Source organism: Adiantum capillus-veneris, chromosome 13 (assembly GCF_014529385.1).
Source record: "Adiantum capillus-veneris isolate H3 chromosome 13, ASM1452938v2, whole genome shotgun sequence".
Classification (NCBI taxonomy): Eukaryota; Viridiplantae; Streptophyta; class Polypodiopsida; order Polypodiales; family Pteridaceae; genus Adiantum; species Adiantum capillus-veneris.
The window spans coordinates 90,443,004-90,457,071 of NC_140943.1; the positions used below are offsets into that span (position 1 = coordinate 90,443,004).

Consider the following 14,068-nt stretch of genomic DNA (forward strand, 5'->3'; position numbering starts at 1 on the left):
GAGCATGCATTGGTGAGAAAAACATATGGCTAAACTAAACTTAGGGAAGCTTTGACAAACTCAAAAATACAAAAAAGCATAAATAGACTATAAAAATTGAACTACACTACTGACCTGATAATCGTATATGAATGTCATCCATTTGTGCAAGCCAAAGGACAATGTTTGAGTCAAGCTACAAAAAAACAATGTGAATAGTTAAACATATCGTCTTGCAATGAAACGTCGCAAACTAAAACTGCAAAGTATACAGTGCATGTCATGCATAGGTGCCATACAAAAGTATGGTGGAGAGTTGGCACTGTGGTCTCTGCAAAAATTATAAGAAACAGAAGCCGTGCCCTGCCCCATAGCATTTATGTGTTGCACCAAGCAAACGCATAGTCATGGGGTGCTGGATACAAATAACGAACCTTGTAGTGTAGGCGAGCTGGAGTCGCGCTTGTGTAATTGAAACATCCAATGTTGTGAATATATCTCCTCCCTGCCAGACACAAAATACGCATTGAGACAAATAGAGGACATGTGGCATATTGATTAAGCTTAATAAAGAGAAGCATATCTAGTTTTATCTTTTATGTCAAAGATTCTCTACATAAAGATTTATGGGTGCTTTTTGATAGGTTTTTCCTTGTTAAACTTGCGCTATCTCTCTCTTCTTGGCCGTCAACTTTCTCCTGCCTTATGTTGTAACCAGTTTCCTATTTGCAGTGTGCCCTCTCCTTGTAGACCAAGCAAGGATTCTATTGAATTAAATGCAACTCTCGGCCATGCAGTAGCATGCTATCATACATAGGGTCTGTCCTCAAGAACTCTAGGTATGTTCAACAAACAAGAAAACCTCCAGTGGCATGGCTCTTGGCATTATCAATATCCGATGTAGGCACATTATCATGAAAAGCAGGGCAATTGGAGACATGTGTATCCATATGGTACTAGACATCGTGGTTCTAATCCTTGTCGTCATACCCGTTCTTGTACATAGCAACAATATCATCATTGAATTGGTCGTCATCATAATCATCAGCATCATCATGAGTAACGTTGGGAGATTTTCATCGTTACGAAGTGGTTGTTGTATATAATCTAACTGAGAGATAAGATCTGGGGTGTATCGATTGTCTTCATGATATTACATGAAAGTGTTGCGCAAGTCCAAGTCGAGGATTTTGGAGAGAATGCTGACTGTTGGCATCAAAGTAGAGTGGGTATCCCTTCCGGATCTATGCGATGGAATGAAGCACCGCATCAGGTAACCTTCTTGTCTCCTAAGCTCAGCTTACACCCACTCTTCATCATGCACACGCTATCTTCATTGTTTCCTCCCAAGCTCTCACACCAGTTTCTTGGCTTTGGTCGTTGCTACTTCCCTACCCATCAACAACACAAAATCAACACTTGAACTTGTTTTTCAACTCCATCCAACCCATGCATTTTCCACAAAGAATCTGATCCAGACTTGATGGCTATGGTATCTTCAATCTTGATGCCATTATGCTTCAGATGAGGAAAATGATTGAATATAGTGTTGATTGTACTGTGGTCTATAGTCCAAATCTTCCTGGTTTTGAGCTTGGTAAGCGTCACTTTCTCTCATGCACCATTCCCAACAAAGGTTCCATGCACTTTGCACATGATGGCTATGGTGCTAGCATGATGCTGCATAGAAATCGGGCAATCGGTTAGCTGAAAGCCGGGGGAGCCACAACGTGGCTTGGCACCAAATGGGTATGGTAAAGGCGACAAGCTAGAGCAATTTTCTAGGCAAATTCTGGATCCAGTGATCGGCATCCTCGTCACCATCAAGCCCACAGTTAGGTACACCACGCCCTTACTACATCAGAAGCGTAGGCCCAAATCCAAAATTAATCACATCAATACACAAGCAGAGTCCATCCCTAACGTTCAGAATGACGCAAGAAAAGCGGCGTTCTTGTTTTTTTTCCCAAACTCGACGCTGTGCACACCTTCAGAATGAAAAGCAACGATGATCTTTTTCTTTTCGTTTTGGGGCTATTGGCCGTGCGATTCGAGCCATGGTTAATGGCTCAAATCGTGCCAAGTCACAGGTTCTACATTCAAGAAACTAGAAAACCTCCTTTGGCTCACCAAGTAAATACAAATCTTCCACATCTTTTGATCCACTTGCAAAATTTTTAAACAGATGAAGGGTGTCGCCTTCTACAACTACTTTACGCCATAAGCATAGGTTTGAGCCAATCCCTTTGGCTTTTGCCTCGACCCTAGTTGTCATTGCCATCAAAGCACTTCATTATGCTAGGCCATGGAGGTAACATCATTATTCTAGATGTTACACGTGACTATCCCCCATTTAGCTTGAGGCCACAACAACTTCCACCGCTTCTTGAGCAAAGAGAACAAAATTCCAATTCTTAGGCTAGTGCTAGATTTTACAATCCAATTAACTAGCGTGAGAACACTGCTCATTCCTTCAACTACTTTGTTGACCAATAGACTCTCCGTTCGGTATTTAGAGCTGAGTCCCATTGTGTGAGGGATATTAGTGAATTTAAAATTATATATATGTCACTACCTTTTGTATTTTGGGTAAACCATGGGTTGCACGGCTTTTTACTTCCTCAATAAGTAATGTGAGTTCAATTTTCCACGTTTCACTCCTTCAACTGAGGAGCTTGAAAAGAATTGAATTTTCATTCGTTAATCGACCAAGAAGGATGCAAATACACAAAAAAAGCCAATACTAAGAGCATCACAAAGTTTAAGGAGGATGTTCCTTAGAACTCGCTAAAGCAAAGGAAAGCGAGTGTGACTTTTTTATACCAACATCTATTTAATCTCGTTAATAATACCACTCATACATAGTGGGACTGCTTCCATAAACAATTTTGGAAAAATAAAAAATCCTTTTAACATTGAAGAATATTTGTCTGGTGGAAAGCTGACAAGGCGTTCCCAAGTGTAGTAGATGGTTATGCCATTTCCCTCTTGAATAACAGGTCTCGAGTTCAACTCTCCTCGTCGGCTGCATCTTTAAGGTCTGTTGGGATACTTTCTAAGCCGTTATAAACTCTAGTCTCTTTTCTCTCTCTCTCTCTCTCTCTCTCTCTCTCTCTCTCTCAATGGGTTTGCGATTACATTTAGCCCAAAGCCGCCATCCCATAAATATTTTTTTAAGCTTAGGACCATCGGAATGGGATAACCAAGTATGGGGCACCCAATCAGTTTTAATCTCTTATTAGAGTTTTAATCTCTTATTAGCAAGAATCTGGGAAGATCCCCTTGCGAACTGAACGAGGAAGCGCGAGCGAGGGTGAGCGAGCGAAGGCGTCAGCCATCCAAGGCAGAGGGTGATGCGCAAGCGAGGGCGTCAACCATCCAAGGCAGAGGTGGGCGATGCACAATGAAAAAGTATGAGGTGGTGAAGCAGCAGGAGACAGGCGAAGATGGAGCAGCTCTTTTTCAAAATGTACCAGTAATGGCAACACCAGCAGCCGGCGCTTGTGGTTAGGCGTGGTACCGATTTTCTCCGCACGCCCTCGGGGCTCGAGATCGACTCCTGGCATTCCACTTTTAAAGGGTGAGGTCCTGACTCCTCAGAAGCCGGAGAATGAGATTCGCATAGGAATCTGCGCTGAATTGAATAAACTGATGAAGCTGCCAGTAGGGGGTACTAGCTGATAATTTAGCACGCTTGCGACAGAAAGGCTATTGGATGTAAATGAAGGAAAGCAAATGGGGAGAGGTAGGCAGAGAGAGAGAGAGAGAGAGTTTGCTCAGTATGTCTTCTTCATGACCCCGACCCTGCGTGCCTCAACTAGCTAACATGGACCCTCTGAAGCCAAGCTTTTTCCGGCACCTAACTTCCAAAAACCTTGACAAATCCTAGTGCATACACCATTTCCACACAAACATCTTTTGCAAATGCAATGGCAGAAAAATTAATTTCTCATCGCTGCAAATTAAGAGTTTCTGAGCCTTGAACCACAGAATACGTGATTCTAACCTGACAACAGTCCAGCTCTCTCTCTCTCTCTCTCTCTCTCCCCAAGTTTTGGCTCCTCAACATTTTACACTACACCAATCCCTTCAGAAGGCTCAACTCACTCTGAAGCAATAAACCACATTTCTCTCCAGCTTCACAGGGCTTCAGCTTGAAACGCTTGGCATAGGACTATACACAGGGTCAAGCAAATACCTTGATTCATTGACTTGTTATGAAGCCCATATTAATTACCAATAAATGAATGAAAAAATGAATGCAGGAAAGCAAGGGCCTGTTCCAGCGCATGAAGAAGACATACTGAGCAAACTTCTCATAAACTGCTACGCCTCCATAGCTTTCCCAAGTCCAAGGCTTTCTGAATGATTCCACATTGCACCCGAATGCTGTCCCATTTACTACGCCTTAAATGTGGAAATCGGCTGAAAATATGCTCTTCCATGAAATCATGACGTGTCAAGATTCCGACGATGGGAAAACCCTGCCATAACCAAGACAACACAGGAGTTAATGACGATTAACTGAGTACAGCCCTTGCATTGTGGCTTCATGGGAATCAATTTAAGACTAAACCACCTAATTCTAGCAGGTTGACAGATTATGCTTTAATCAAAGCATATCTAAGAGCTCAGAGAAACCTGCTACCACTTACATTCTCGATTTTCGGTACAACACAAAGATGTCTCAAAGCCAGGCCTCGAAATAGTGCGTAAGCCTTTGCCAAGGACATCGTGTCCAATACTGTGTACGGGGAAGTATTCGTAAATGGATGCAGGTCCACAAACATTTTGAGCTCATTTACATCGAGGCTGACATCATTGATTGTCACTCCTTTCCCTGATCCTGGTTTTGCAAAGTCTATTGGCTTGAATGTCTTGGTAGAATCAAAACTACTCACCATTGTCTTCGATGAAAGAAACTGCTTGCCTCTCAATAGAACCAACAAATGTGATCTTAAAATCAGACCATACAAAATGTGCGTATTCGTGACTTCATCGTCGTCAATTACAGGAAAAGCATGATGATTGGTTCTTTGCAGTATGTCAACAACATTCTCAACCGATTCAACTGCACTCAGAGTAACAAGTGGGCTGCCACAAACATCAAGAGCTGTCAAATGCTTCATGTAAGGCTCAGTATGTTCTTCTAGGTAAGGCAGTCCCTTCAGATGAACAATCTGATCAAATACGCTGTAATTGAAAAGATCCCCAATTGTCTTTGAGATCAAGAGGACAAGCATGGTTAAGGGAAGCAGAAACAGATTGTTTGTGAGCTCAAGAAGAATCACACAAATGGACACCGTCATCCTCATGGCCCCGCCCAGAAAAGAAGCAGCACCCAACACAGCATAGAGACCTTCGTCCAATTCTGACAGCCCAGAGTTCAAGGACCTCATGACCATACCTGCCATACGACCATAAGTGGCACCTGTGATCATCACAGGTAAAAACAACCCCGACGGAACTGGGGTTCCGTATGTTATGAGGGCAAGGAAATAGCTTTGGGCCATATAGATAAGCAAAGACTTGTACTTGAACTCATTTGCAGTGCCCACACTGAAAAGATTTCTTACAACATCATCATTGACATTGAATATAAGACTGGCTAAGTCATTATACTGGCCATCTGGACATCGGAATTGCTTAAAATTTCCAGATCTTTCAGTGGTTGGGCATGTTTCGTCTATGTCAGTAGGGCAATCAATGCAATCACCTAGCCATGGGAGTCCAACCATCAAGGCTGTTGAAATGAGTGAGACAATGGTGACATGAAGGATCTTCATCATTGGTCCATTGCTGCAAGAATACAATAGACTGTGTTAACTGTCTCTTCGTCCTTTCATGTGCATTACAACAAAAGCGAGTAAACACAATATTACATTACTTGTTATGCAAAGCAAAATAAAATCGAAGTATTCTGCCGTTGATGAATGTGAACAAACAACCCAAAACACCACCCACAACTCCTAGAGTTACCACTGGTAAAAGCTCCACTAGACCAAAATTCACAGAAACATCTCCAATGTTGTAGATAATCAAACCACCTGAGCCAAATAGACCACAGCTGCCATCACTACAGTACATAATGCCAGTTTGAAGCACAACTGACACAAGTGCTGTGGTGAAAAATGCTCGCCATAAAAGGGAGCTACGCCACCTGCAAAAGGCATGTCCCAAGTGAGGGCCAAGTGTTTTTTTCCATCTTTCTTCACATTTCTAATATCTACCAACATGGCATTCAAAAGATTACCATGATGTCACTTCTTCCAGTGCAAATAGCACACCACCAACAGGTGACCTGAAGGCAGCACATACTCCTGCAGCAGCTCCACAGGTAATTAGGTCTCGTCTATCCCTATCGTTCTTGAAATAGCGTAGCCAACTCCACGAAATATGGTATCGCTTTGAACCACCCTGGCCAATCAATGCAGCAATGCAGGATGCTGAATGGACCAAGGGCCCTTCCTTGCCAGTATCAAGACCCCCAGCCACAGACCCTATGCTTCCAACCACCTGCAAAGTTCAAACAATTTTAACTGTGCTTCAAGAAGCCAATGCTTTCAAGTGAGATTGGAAGCTTGAAAGAAGGGAAGCACTGGAAGTTCAGACCGATTGGGGTATGAAAGTGAGGGGCAATGGAAGTAGATCTGGTATATGGCCTTCTCAAAAAGGAGGAAACCAAAGCATGAAAAATAGTAGTTCGTGAATAATTCCTTGTTAGGACTTTTGAAATTGGGAGCTATGCAAGCTCAAGCAGTTGCTGCTTAAATCATAACGTTTTTATTTTCACATGAAGCAAGCCTCAAAGTCCTTCCCTACCACTACCACTACGCTTTCAAATTGGTACTATGCTTAGCAATGGTAAGCTTCATAGCTAATTGAAGCCTGCTCAGAAGGGGCAGACATTAGGGGGGGGAAATAGGAAAATTTAAAAAAATGCATTGCTTAGTTGCACGATTTCAGCATAATAATTCTCCCCATGTATCTACTGATCATGAAACAAGATTAAGTGATAAAAATTTGTGCTGAAGTTATTACGACATCAGAAAATGCATGAGTATCAAGCTGATAAAGGACAATAGGCATCCCAATCCCAGAACATTTTACCTTCACAAAGAGGGTTTTTGGAGCAAGTATGTCTGGTGCATCAATGCCATTTAGGTACGCTTTCACTTCTGGGATCCCCGATCCCGCTGCAGCAGGTGCAACATAAGCAACGAGTATTGATGAAGAAAGTGCTAATAGAAGGTTGGTGACTGTCAAGATAGAGAAAGCCAAAGCAATCCTGTAGATTGTGGCTAAAAGTTAGACTCTGCTAAAAGCAATCAGCCCTCGCATTCTTTGTAAGCGAGAGGACTATGATCGAGGCAATCGAGTGTTCTGATAAATATTCACCTTTTCTTAATATGACGCATGCATCTTACATGTATTCTTCTTGAGATAAATCTTGGTGTGTGCTACTTGCACACACCAGTCAACATGTTGCAAACAAAAAAGAATGAGAAATGGCACCTGTCTGCTTGGAAGTACTCATTAACTTTCAAGAGCTTGTATCCTGATATATTCTCAATAGCAAGGTTGATGGTAAAGGCAGTGATACCAGTGAATATCCCCACTAAAAATGCCAGAGTCCATTTAAGTAATATGTACTGCAAAATCTGTGCTCGAGATCGAGTTCTCCAATCTTGCTTGAACACATCATTCTCCACAATTCTGTTAAAGACAGATTAACATTGAGATATAAACAGAACTCGGAACCAAGAAAGAAAACATGTATTGAGATTGATCATGCTCTCACTTATACTTGCCTGAGCTTAAAAGAAGAGACGATCGAATATGCATACTTACTCATAATCAAGGCTCTCCACAGGAGCATACTTCGAACCGATTATGGCAACCTGGGAACTTCCCCGAGAGAGATTCTGCTGTTGCTGACCATTGTTCAAGGGTGAGAGGAGGGGCTGAGTAAGAGAGCGCTTGAGATCGGATGTGCATGAAGGGAGGGTTTCCTCTCTATAAGCATTATCATCCTCATCGTTAGCAGAAGCATTCCGAGGTGTCTCTCGATTAAGTGGTGGAAGATCACGCAGGTATTGAGCCTCACTAGCAAGATTCTCACGGAGCTCTTCAGGCTCTTCCATATTCAAGGAGAGAGAAAAGTGGTCGAAAGAGTGGTGAAGCGGGATTGTATGAAGCCTCGTTGATTTAGGCCAAGCTTGAGCTAGAGATCAAACAAGCAAGCTGTGGGATTGAGCTTCCAAGCATGCTAAAACTGCGATTCCCAGCAGGTTGGAGAGGGACAAGCTCTACTTACCCAATCTCACTTCTTCATCGTCAGCAGTAGCAGCTTCCACAGAGGCTAGGGAAGCTCAAACCTTCAATGCCTGCATATCCTGCTAAAAATGCGGGAAGAAGCATCAAATTAAAAGCTCAGCAGATATGGCGAGCTTGCTGGGAAGCCTCAATCAGCCACAGACCAGAGTAAATCCAAGATAGGCTTCGAAACCCTAGAGGAATTATATGCGCACTAGATGACAAGAAAATGGTGTGAGCAGTGTTGACAAGGAGAGGGAGAGACAAGGCAAGATGAGCATCGCAAGCTCCCCATCACTGCAGGCACGGCCTGCTCTCGACCCCTCCCTCCTCGGCGCACCTATTCTTATCATCATCCTCACTCTCGCATGTCGCACACAGAAGAAGCTATGAGCTATGGATAGCTATAAGCCAAATCAAAAATCTGAACATTCACAATTTAAATTTCGGCACAAAGGTACAACTTAAGGCTTTCACAATCCTTAAGAGTCTCTCCCCCCCAAAACAACAACCAACACACACACACACACACACTCCCCATACATATGCAAGGTATCACAAGTGAAACATTTACCATTTTACTTGTGAGTTGGTAGAAAACAGTTCCTTGTGATCTACATGAACTGTACCCTGTCCCTAGTGAAGTTGTTGAACTGAGTGTGTGCATCACCACTATCAACAACAATGTTCCTATTGGTGCACACATCGTGCAGACCTCCAAATGTTGAGATGCCATCGTATAGAGGCCATAGGTTGAGCACCCGAGAGAGAGAGAGAGAGAGAGAGAAGAGAATAGAAAACTCGAATAGCCTCTCTATCACCCTAGTGTAGCAGACTCCTTATCGTAGATCCCTCTCGAATAACAAGTCTTGAGTTCAAGACTCGTCCATGCTCAACCTCCACAAATGGGAGCGAGCGTGGCTCGCACTTTCTCTTTGACCTGCACAAGTGGGAGATGACCCTCTCTCTCGCTCTATAACCTTGATATCCTTCTAGAGATAGCTATACTATGGCATGCGCCATACAGTGATCGATAGTTGTAGGCATTACCCCTCCTCTTTGCTCCAAATCTCTATTGGTGTCTCTTTGCACCTCCACTCAAGCCCAAGAATGGTGGAGTGGAAAACCAAGGCATGCGGGTAGAGAGGAATAAAGGCCCGAAGACCAAACCGTGGCCGCAAAGAGAGTGTCCTTATGATGGTGCTCTAAACTTTCTTTGTGCAAAGTTTGTGAATACCTCAAAAAGCCTTCCCTAGCCGGAGAGAGAGAGAGAGAGAGGGGGGGGGGGGGGGGGGGGGGGGGATGGTCACATACATGCTACCAGATAGAGCCTGCTAGCACATGCAACAACGACAAGGTGCATAATGGCTTATGTGCACTACATGCAGTATGCATTGTCCGCCTAGAGAATAGGCTTGCCTCCAGCCACACACCAAGTACTACAATAGAGCATGCATCACAAAGGAACATTTTGTATCCCAATGAGTAGTGTTGAAGCTCTCACTATGGACGCCTTTCATAAACAACAGCTACTGAGCTGCGCCACTTTATTAAGTGATGGTGAGCTTGGTATGCCTACATTTTGTCACCGACCAGCTCCTCAATGGCATAACTAACCTGGCACACTGCCACTGGCATGTGGAATAGCACCCCTTGCCACAACTATACGCCATCATTATTGTCAGTCTCACTAGTTGTTAAGATCCAAGAAATCAACAATATCCACTACACAAGTAAACATGGAGGGGAAGAGAATAAGTCTTTCTTTTGTGAGCTCACTTAAACACTATGCTAACAGGTCCTTGAGGAGCTTCATATCCGCAATGTAGTCTCATGAGTGCATTGATTGTAGGATATGCTCAACAAGTCACGTTCATGAAGCTATGGGTGGGATTTCAGCCCCCCTCCCAACCACGTGTTATGACTCTAGATCAACCAACAAGTGAGCTATGATCCTCAAGAGTCAGTCAGGCTAGATAGTAAGTGCGAGAGAAATATATAATTTCAAATTGAGTACTCCCTTTTAACTAGAAGGAGACCAATCATCGTGTGTACAGTGTCTACTATTAAAGCCATGGTGCCACACGAGTAGAATATCAAAGAGAGAGAGAGAGAGAGAGAGAGAGATGGTCGCATACATGCTACCAGATAGAGCCTGCTAGCACATGCATCAACGACGAGGTGCATTATTGCTTCTGTGAACTACATCTAGTATGCATTGTCCGCCTAGAGAAGATGCTTGCCTCCAGCCATACACCAAGTACTTTAGTAGAGCATGCATCACACAGGAACATTTTGTATCCCAATGAGAAGTGTTGAAGCTCTCACTATGGACGCCTTTTTTAAACAACGGCTAGAACTGCACCACTTTATAAGTGATGGTAAGCTATGGTATGCCTACCTATTATCAACGACCAGCTCCTCAATGGTGCAACTAACCTGGGGCATTGCCCCGGGAAGGTCACCTGTGAGACCGCAAGGTAGACAGACATGCTAATAACCTCCCAACCCTCCTATATATAGGCCATTGGCCCTCTTCCATATATAGACCCCTTTACTGCATGTGTGTCCGGCACATTGCCAGGGCCGTGCCCGCTTAGTCCTACCCTTGGCATGACATTACTCTCCCCTTGGAAAAGCGTTTTTGTCCTCGAAAACACAAGTGGTGGTATCTTCACAAAAACACTAATGTTTTCCACCGTGGCATCCCTCATAGATCCAACGGTTCGTTGGATCGGAACCCGGTTCAGTGGGAGGTTCAATGAAATCAAGAATAACATCTTGATTTTTCCACATTGTTGTCCCTGTGCTACCGTCTTGATTCACCGACCCATAACCAACATAGCGTGGAACTCCATTTAGAACTCACTTGAGTCTGCTAAACGAGTTATCACAACTAAAAGGTGTCTAAATGCATACGCAGGTTTCAAACTTTTTGAAGGTACTGGAACGTGCAATAAGACCTCTGCTCAACTTTCCATGAAAGTAACATGCTGATATACTTATTAACACCAACCAAGTCCTTGACTTGCTGTTGTTTCTTGTTAGTAACCAACCTCATCCAAACTGATGATCAAGGTTGATAACCTGAGAATAATAGGTAGAGACTAAAACTAGTCGCAACATGCCTTTCATCATGTGAAACAAACTCCCAACCAGAAATGTAACCGATCCGGTTGTGTCGCTTCTTGCTAACGTATGCACTTAGCATATCCTTTAGCACGGTTCTTTAGCACGGTTAACTAATGTATGCGCTTAGCATATCCTTTAGTACTAAATAGAATGCTTGTAAGAATCCCATCCAACACGGGATGAATAGCAGAGAATAAGAGTGAGGTGCTTTCCCCAATCAATTACAGACAGTCTTCCATGACTGATGATAACCTACGACTCACCAAGTGAGGTTCTAGTCGTATACTTGATGTGAATCTAACCAAAGTAAACTCATAGAGTTTAGATCATCCAATCACAAACACCCATACTAAACCATTATCGTGTATGGCCGGGTGTGAACTCATAGTAAATCTACAAGAGAGATTGCACTTGCAGTGCACAAGGGTGCAAAAAGAATAAAGTCCAAGAATTTGCATGCCGCTCCAAATAAATCTGTGTTAAACACTAGGGCCCATAACACCTAGTGTGCATGCATTTAACAGAAACACATCCAAACCGCGAGTGATTTAGTAATCACCCGTAGGGACACTCATAGTGCTATAGAGAGAGCAAGAGATACACACAAGTGAAATGCCTAGCTCTTATGGATAGCCATGCTGTCGCAACTGTTTGTTGCATCTAGACTCCATGGGATAGATCAACTGCTGTGAGTTTAAGACTGACGGAAACTCAACTTGAGCGTCGCACTAAAAACATGTAGTGCAAAAATGACACCCAAAACATCCATAATGACAAGACTCTTGCTTGTCCATTAACGTCGATGGGTTCTCCACTTGGTAGATCTGTTTGATCTTGAGAACAATCACCCAAGGAATGCCAACAGTTGGGTCTTACCCTAGGTCTGACAATGGCTCTTAGCCTTTGTGGCTCATAAGCCTTATGTCAATAATAAATTAGAGTTCAATCGACGAACCGAGGAAGACTAATTTGGGTGGCATCTTGGCCACTTTCTAGGTGAGAGTTAGAGCACCTTGGCTCAGGATGACTCATGAGCAAAACATGTATCAAAAGCTTCTTAGAAAGTTTTCATTATTCTTCGAGAGAAATAAGAAAGAGAGAGAAAGAGATAGCATGCTGGGTTGAGGAAGGTTTCTTAACCTATTGTAGTGTGTACCCAATCTGTGTGCTCATGTGCATCTTATGCCTGGGGTTGCAGCTTATTATATAAGCATACAACAAAGTGTATGTATGACGCTCTCATCGAGAGAGGCAAAAGAAAACACAAGTCAAATCTTGAAGTTAGGATTTGGATCGTGCTAGCTATGGTGGATGAAAGAGAAACATGGTGCAAGTGTGTGAATGTGTGTAAGCAAGCTTATCACTCAAGTGAATTAGGTTCCAAGATAGGATTAGCTTGGACTAATAAACACAATCTTGAGTATTGACTTAGCTTAGCACAAGCTCACCCCTGGAAGCATCGTAACTTTGTAAAGCTGTCTTTTACGGCTAACTTTGCTTCTTTTGGCTCTAGCTCCAAAATTACTTTCTAGGACATGCCAGGCTTCATGTGCATGCTTACATTCATCTATGAAATGCACATAGTTATCATGCAAAGAAGTGATGATAATTCCCAATGCTTGTTCGTCTTTGGCCAAATTTTGTGCACTTGCTATGAGTGTACATGCCCTAGTGTGCACTCCACCGGATTCGGCTTATTGGTCGAGGGCAGTGCTAATGACAGACCACAAACATTTTTTCATAAGGTAGCCTCTTAATTTCGTTTGCCAAGTGTGAAATCCCTCCCCATTGAATTTCTCTATTCCCTTGTCCCCCATTTGTGCCAATAGAGGGGTCTTAGCTTAGGAGACTCTCCTAGCTAGTGTTTGCCTCTTTACACGGTGCACAATTGATGATAGAAAAATTTAATTTGCAAAATTGTGCTTGGTTGCGATAATTTTAAGGGTTCATTGTAAGAGAGAGAGAGAGAGAGAGAGAGAGAGAGAGAGAGAGAGAGAGAGAGATCCCCCCCTTTTTGTGAAGCTCCCTTCACCGTTGCATCGGTGAAGCCCCTCTTCACAAAAGTCACCTTTGGTCGGGTTTCTTTGATGCCTTTGAGGCTTTGAAAGCTTTAGGGTTTATTGCTTTGGAAAAGCTCTTGAATCTTGGCAGGGTCTTTGCTACAACTTGTAGAGAGCAAGACCTTGATCTTGGAGGCTTTGAACTTCTTGGAGGTTGGGAGCAACGCGGGAATGGGGTTTTAAGTGGTCTTAAGGCTTCGAGTTTTTGGGGCCGCAGGATATGGGGCTAAATCCAGTGAGCTAAGGCCTTTGAGGCAGCACCGTGGGAAGGGGGGGCCCGTAGGGGCGGACCAGAAAGCCTTTTAGAAAGCGATTGAGCGCTCGGAGGTCAGGGCAGTCGGGCAAGCGCGGGCACGGCCTGGTAGGCGTGGGCAGCCGGGCAGGGGCGTCGGGCAGCGGACAGAACCCGGTCGGACTCCGTGCAGCGGGCAGCGCGAAAAACACACGTGGGAATGCTCCCCAGCGGACGCGCCCAGCTCAAAAACTGTTTTGGAGTGGATTTTCAGATCTGCCCAGTCTCCCCGAAATAGCTAGTGGGTTTTGACCCCGAAATACTCAAGCCAAGAATAACCTTCCTAATT

The 14,068-nt window shown here is 43.7% G+C and overlaps 1 protein-coding gene across 3 annotated transcripts; it reads right to left on the reverse strand.

Moving 5' to 3' along the window:
* Nucleotides 1-4,162: 4,162 nt before the first annotated feature.
* LOC147444434 (putative chloride channel-like protein CLC-g) lies at nt 4,163-8,785 on the reverse strand. 3 transcript variants are annotated; one of them, XM_086527038.1, is made up of 8 exons: nt 8,297-8,785; nt 7,831-8,203; nt 7,495-7,695; nt 7,090-7,267; nt 6,233-6,495; nt 5,867-6,139; nt 4,635-5,778; nt 4,163-4,463 (listed from the first exon to the last, which is right to left on the reverse strand). In XM_086527038.1, exons 2-8 carry the CDS (start codon nt 8,121-8,123, stop codon nt 4,296-4,298), a joined length of 2,520 nt encoding a protein of 839 aa, XP_086383164.1. In that variant the 5' UTR covers nt 8,124-8,203; nt 8,297-8,785; the 3' UTR covers nt 4,163-4,295. The 3 variants fall into 3 exon arrangements, with proteins under 3 accessions (XP_086383164.1, XP_086383163.1, XP_086383165.1); XM_086527037.1 differs by having other exon boundaries at nt 7,831-8,785; XM_086527039.1 differs by lacking the exon at nt 8,297-8,785 and having other exon boundaries at nt 7,791-7,992.
* Between the last annotated feature and the right edge of the window lie 5,283 nt (nt 8,786-14,068).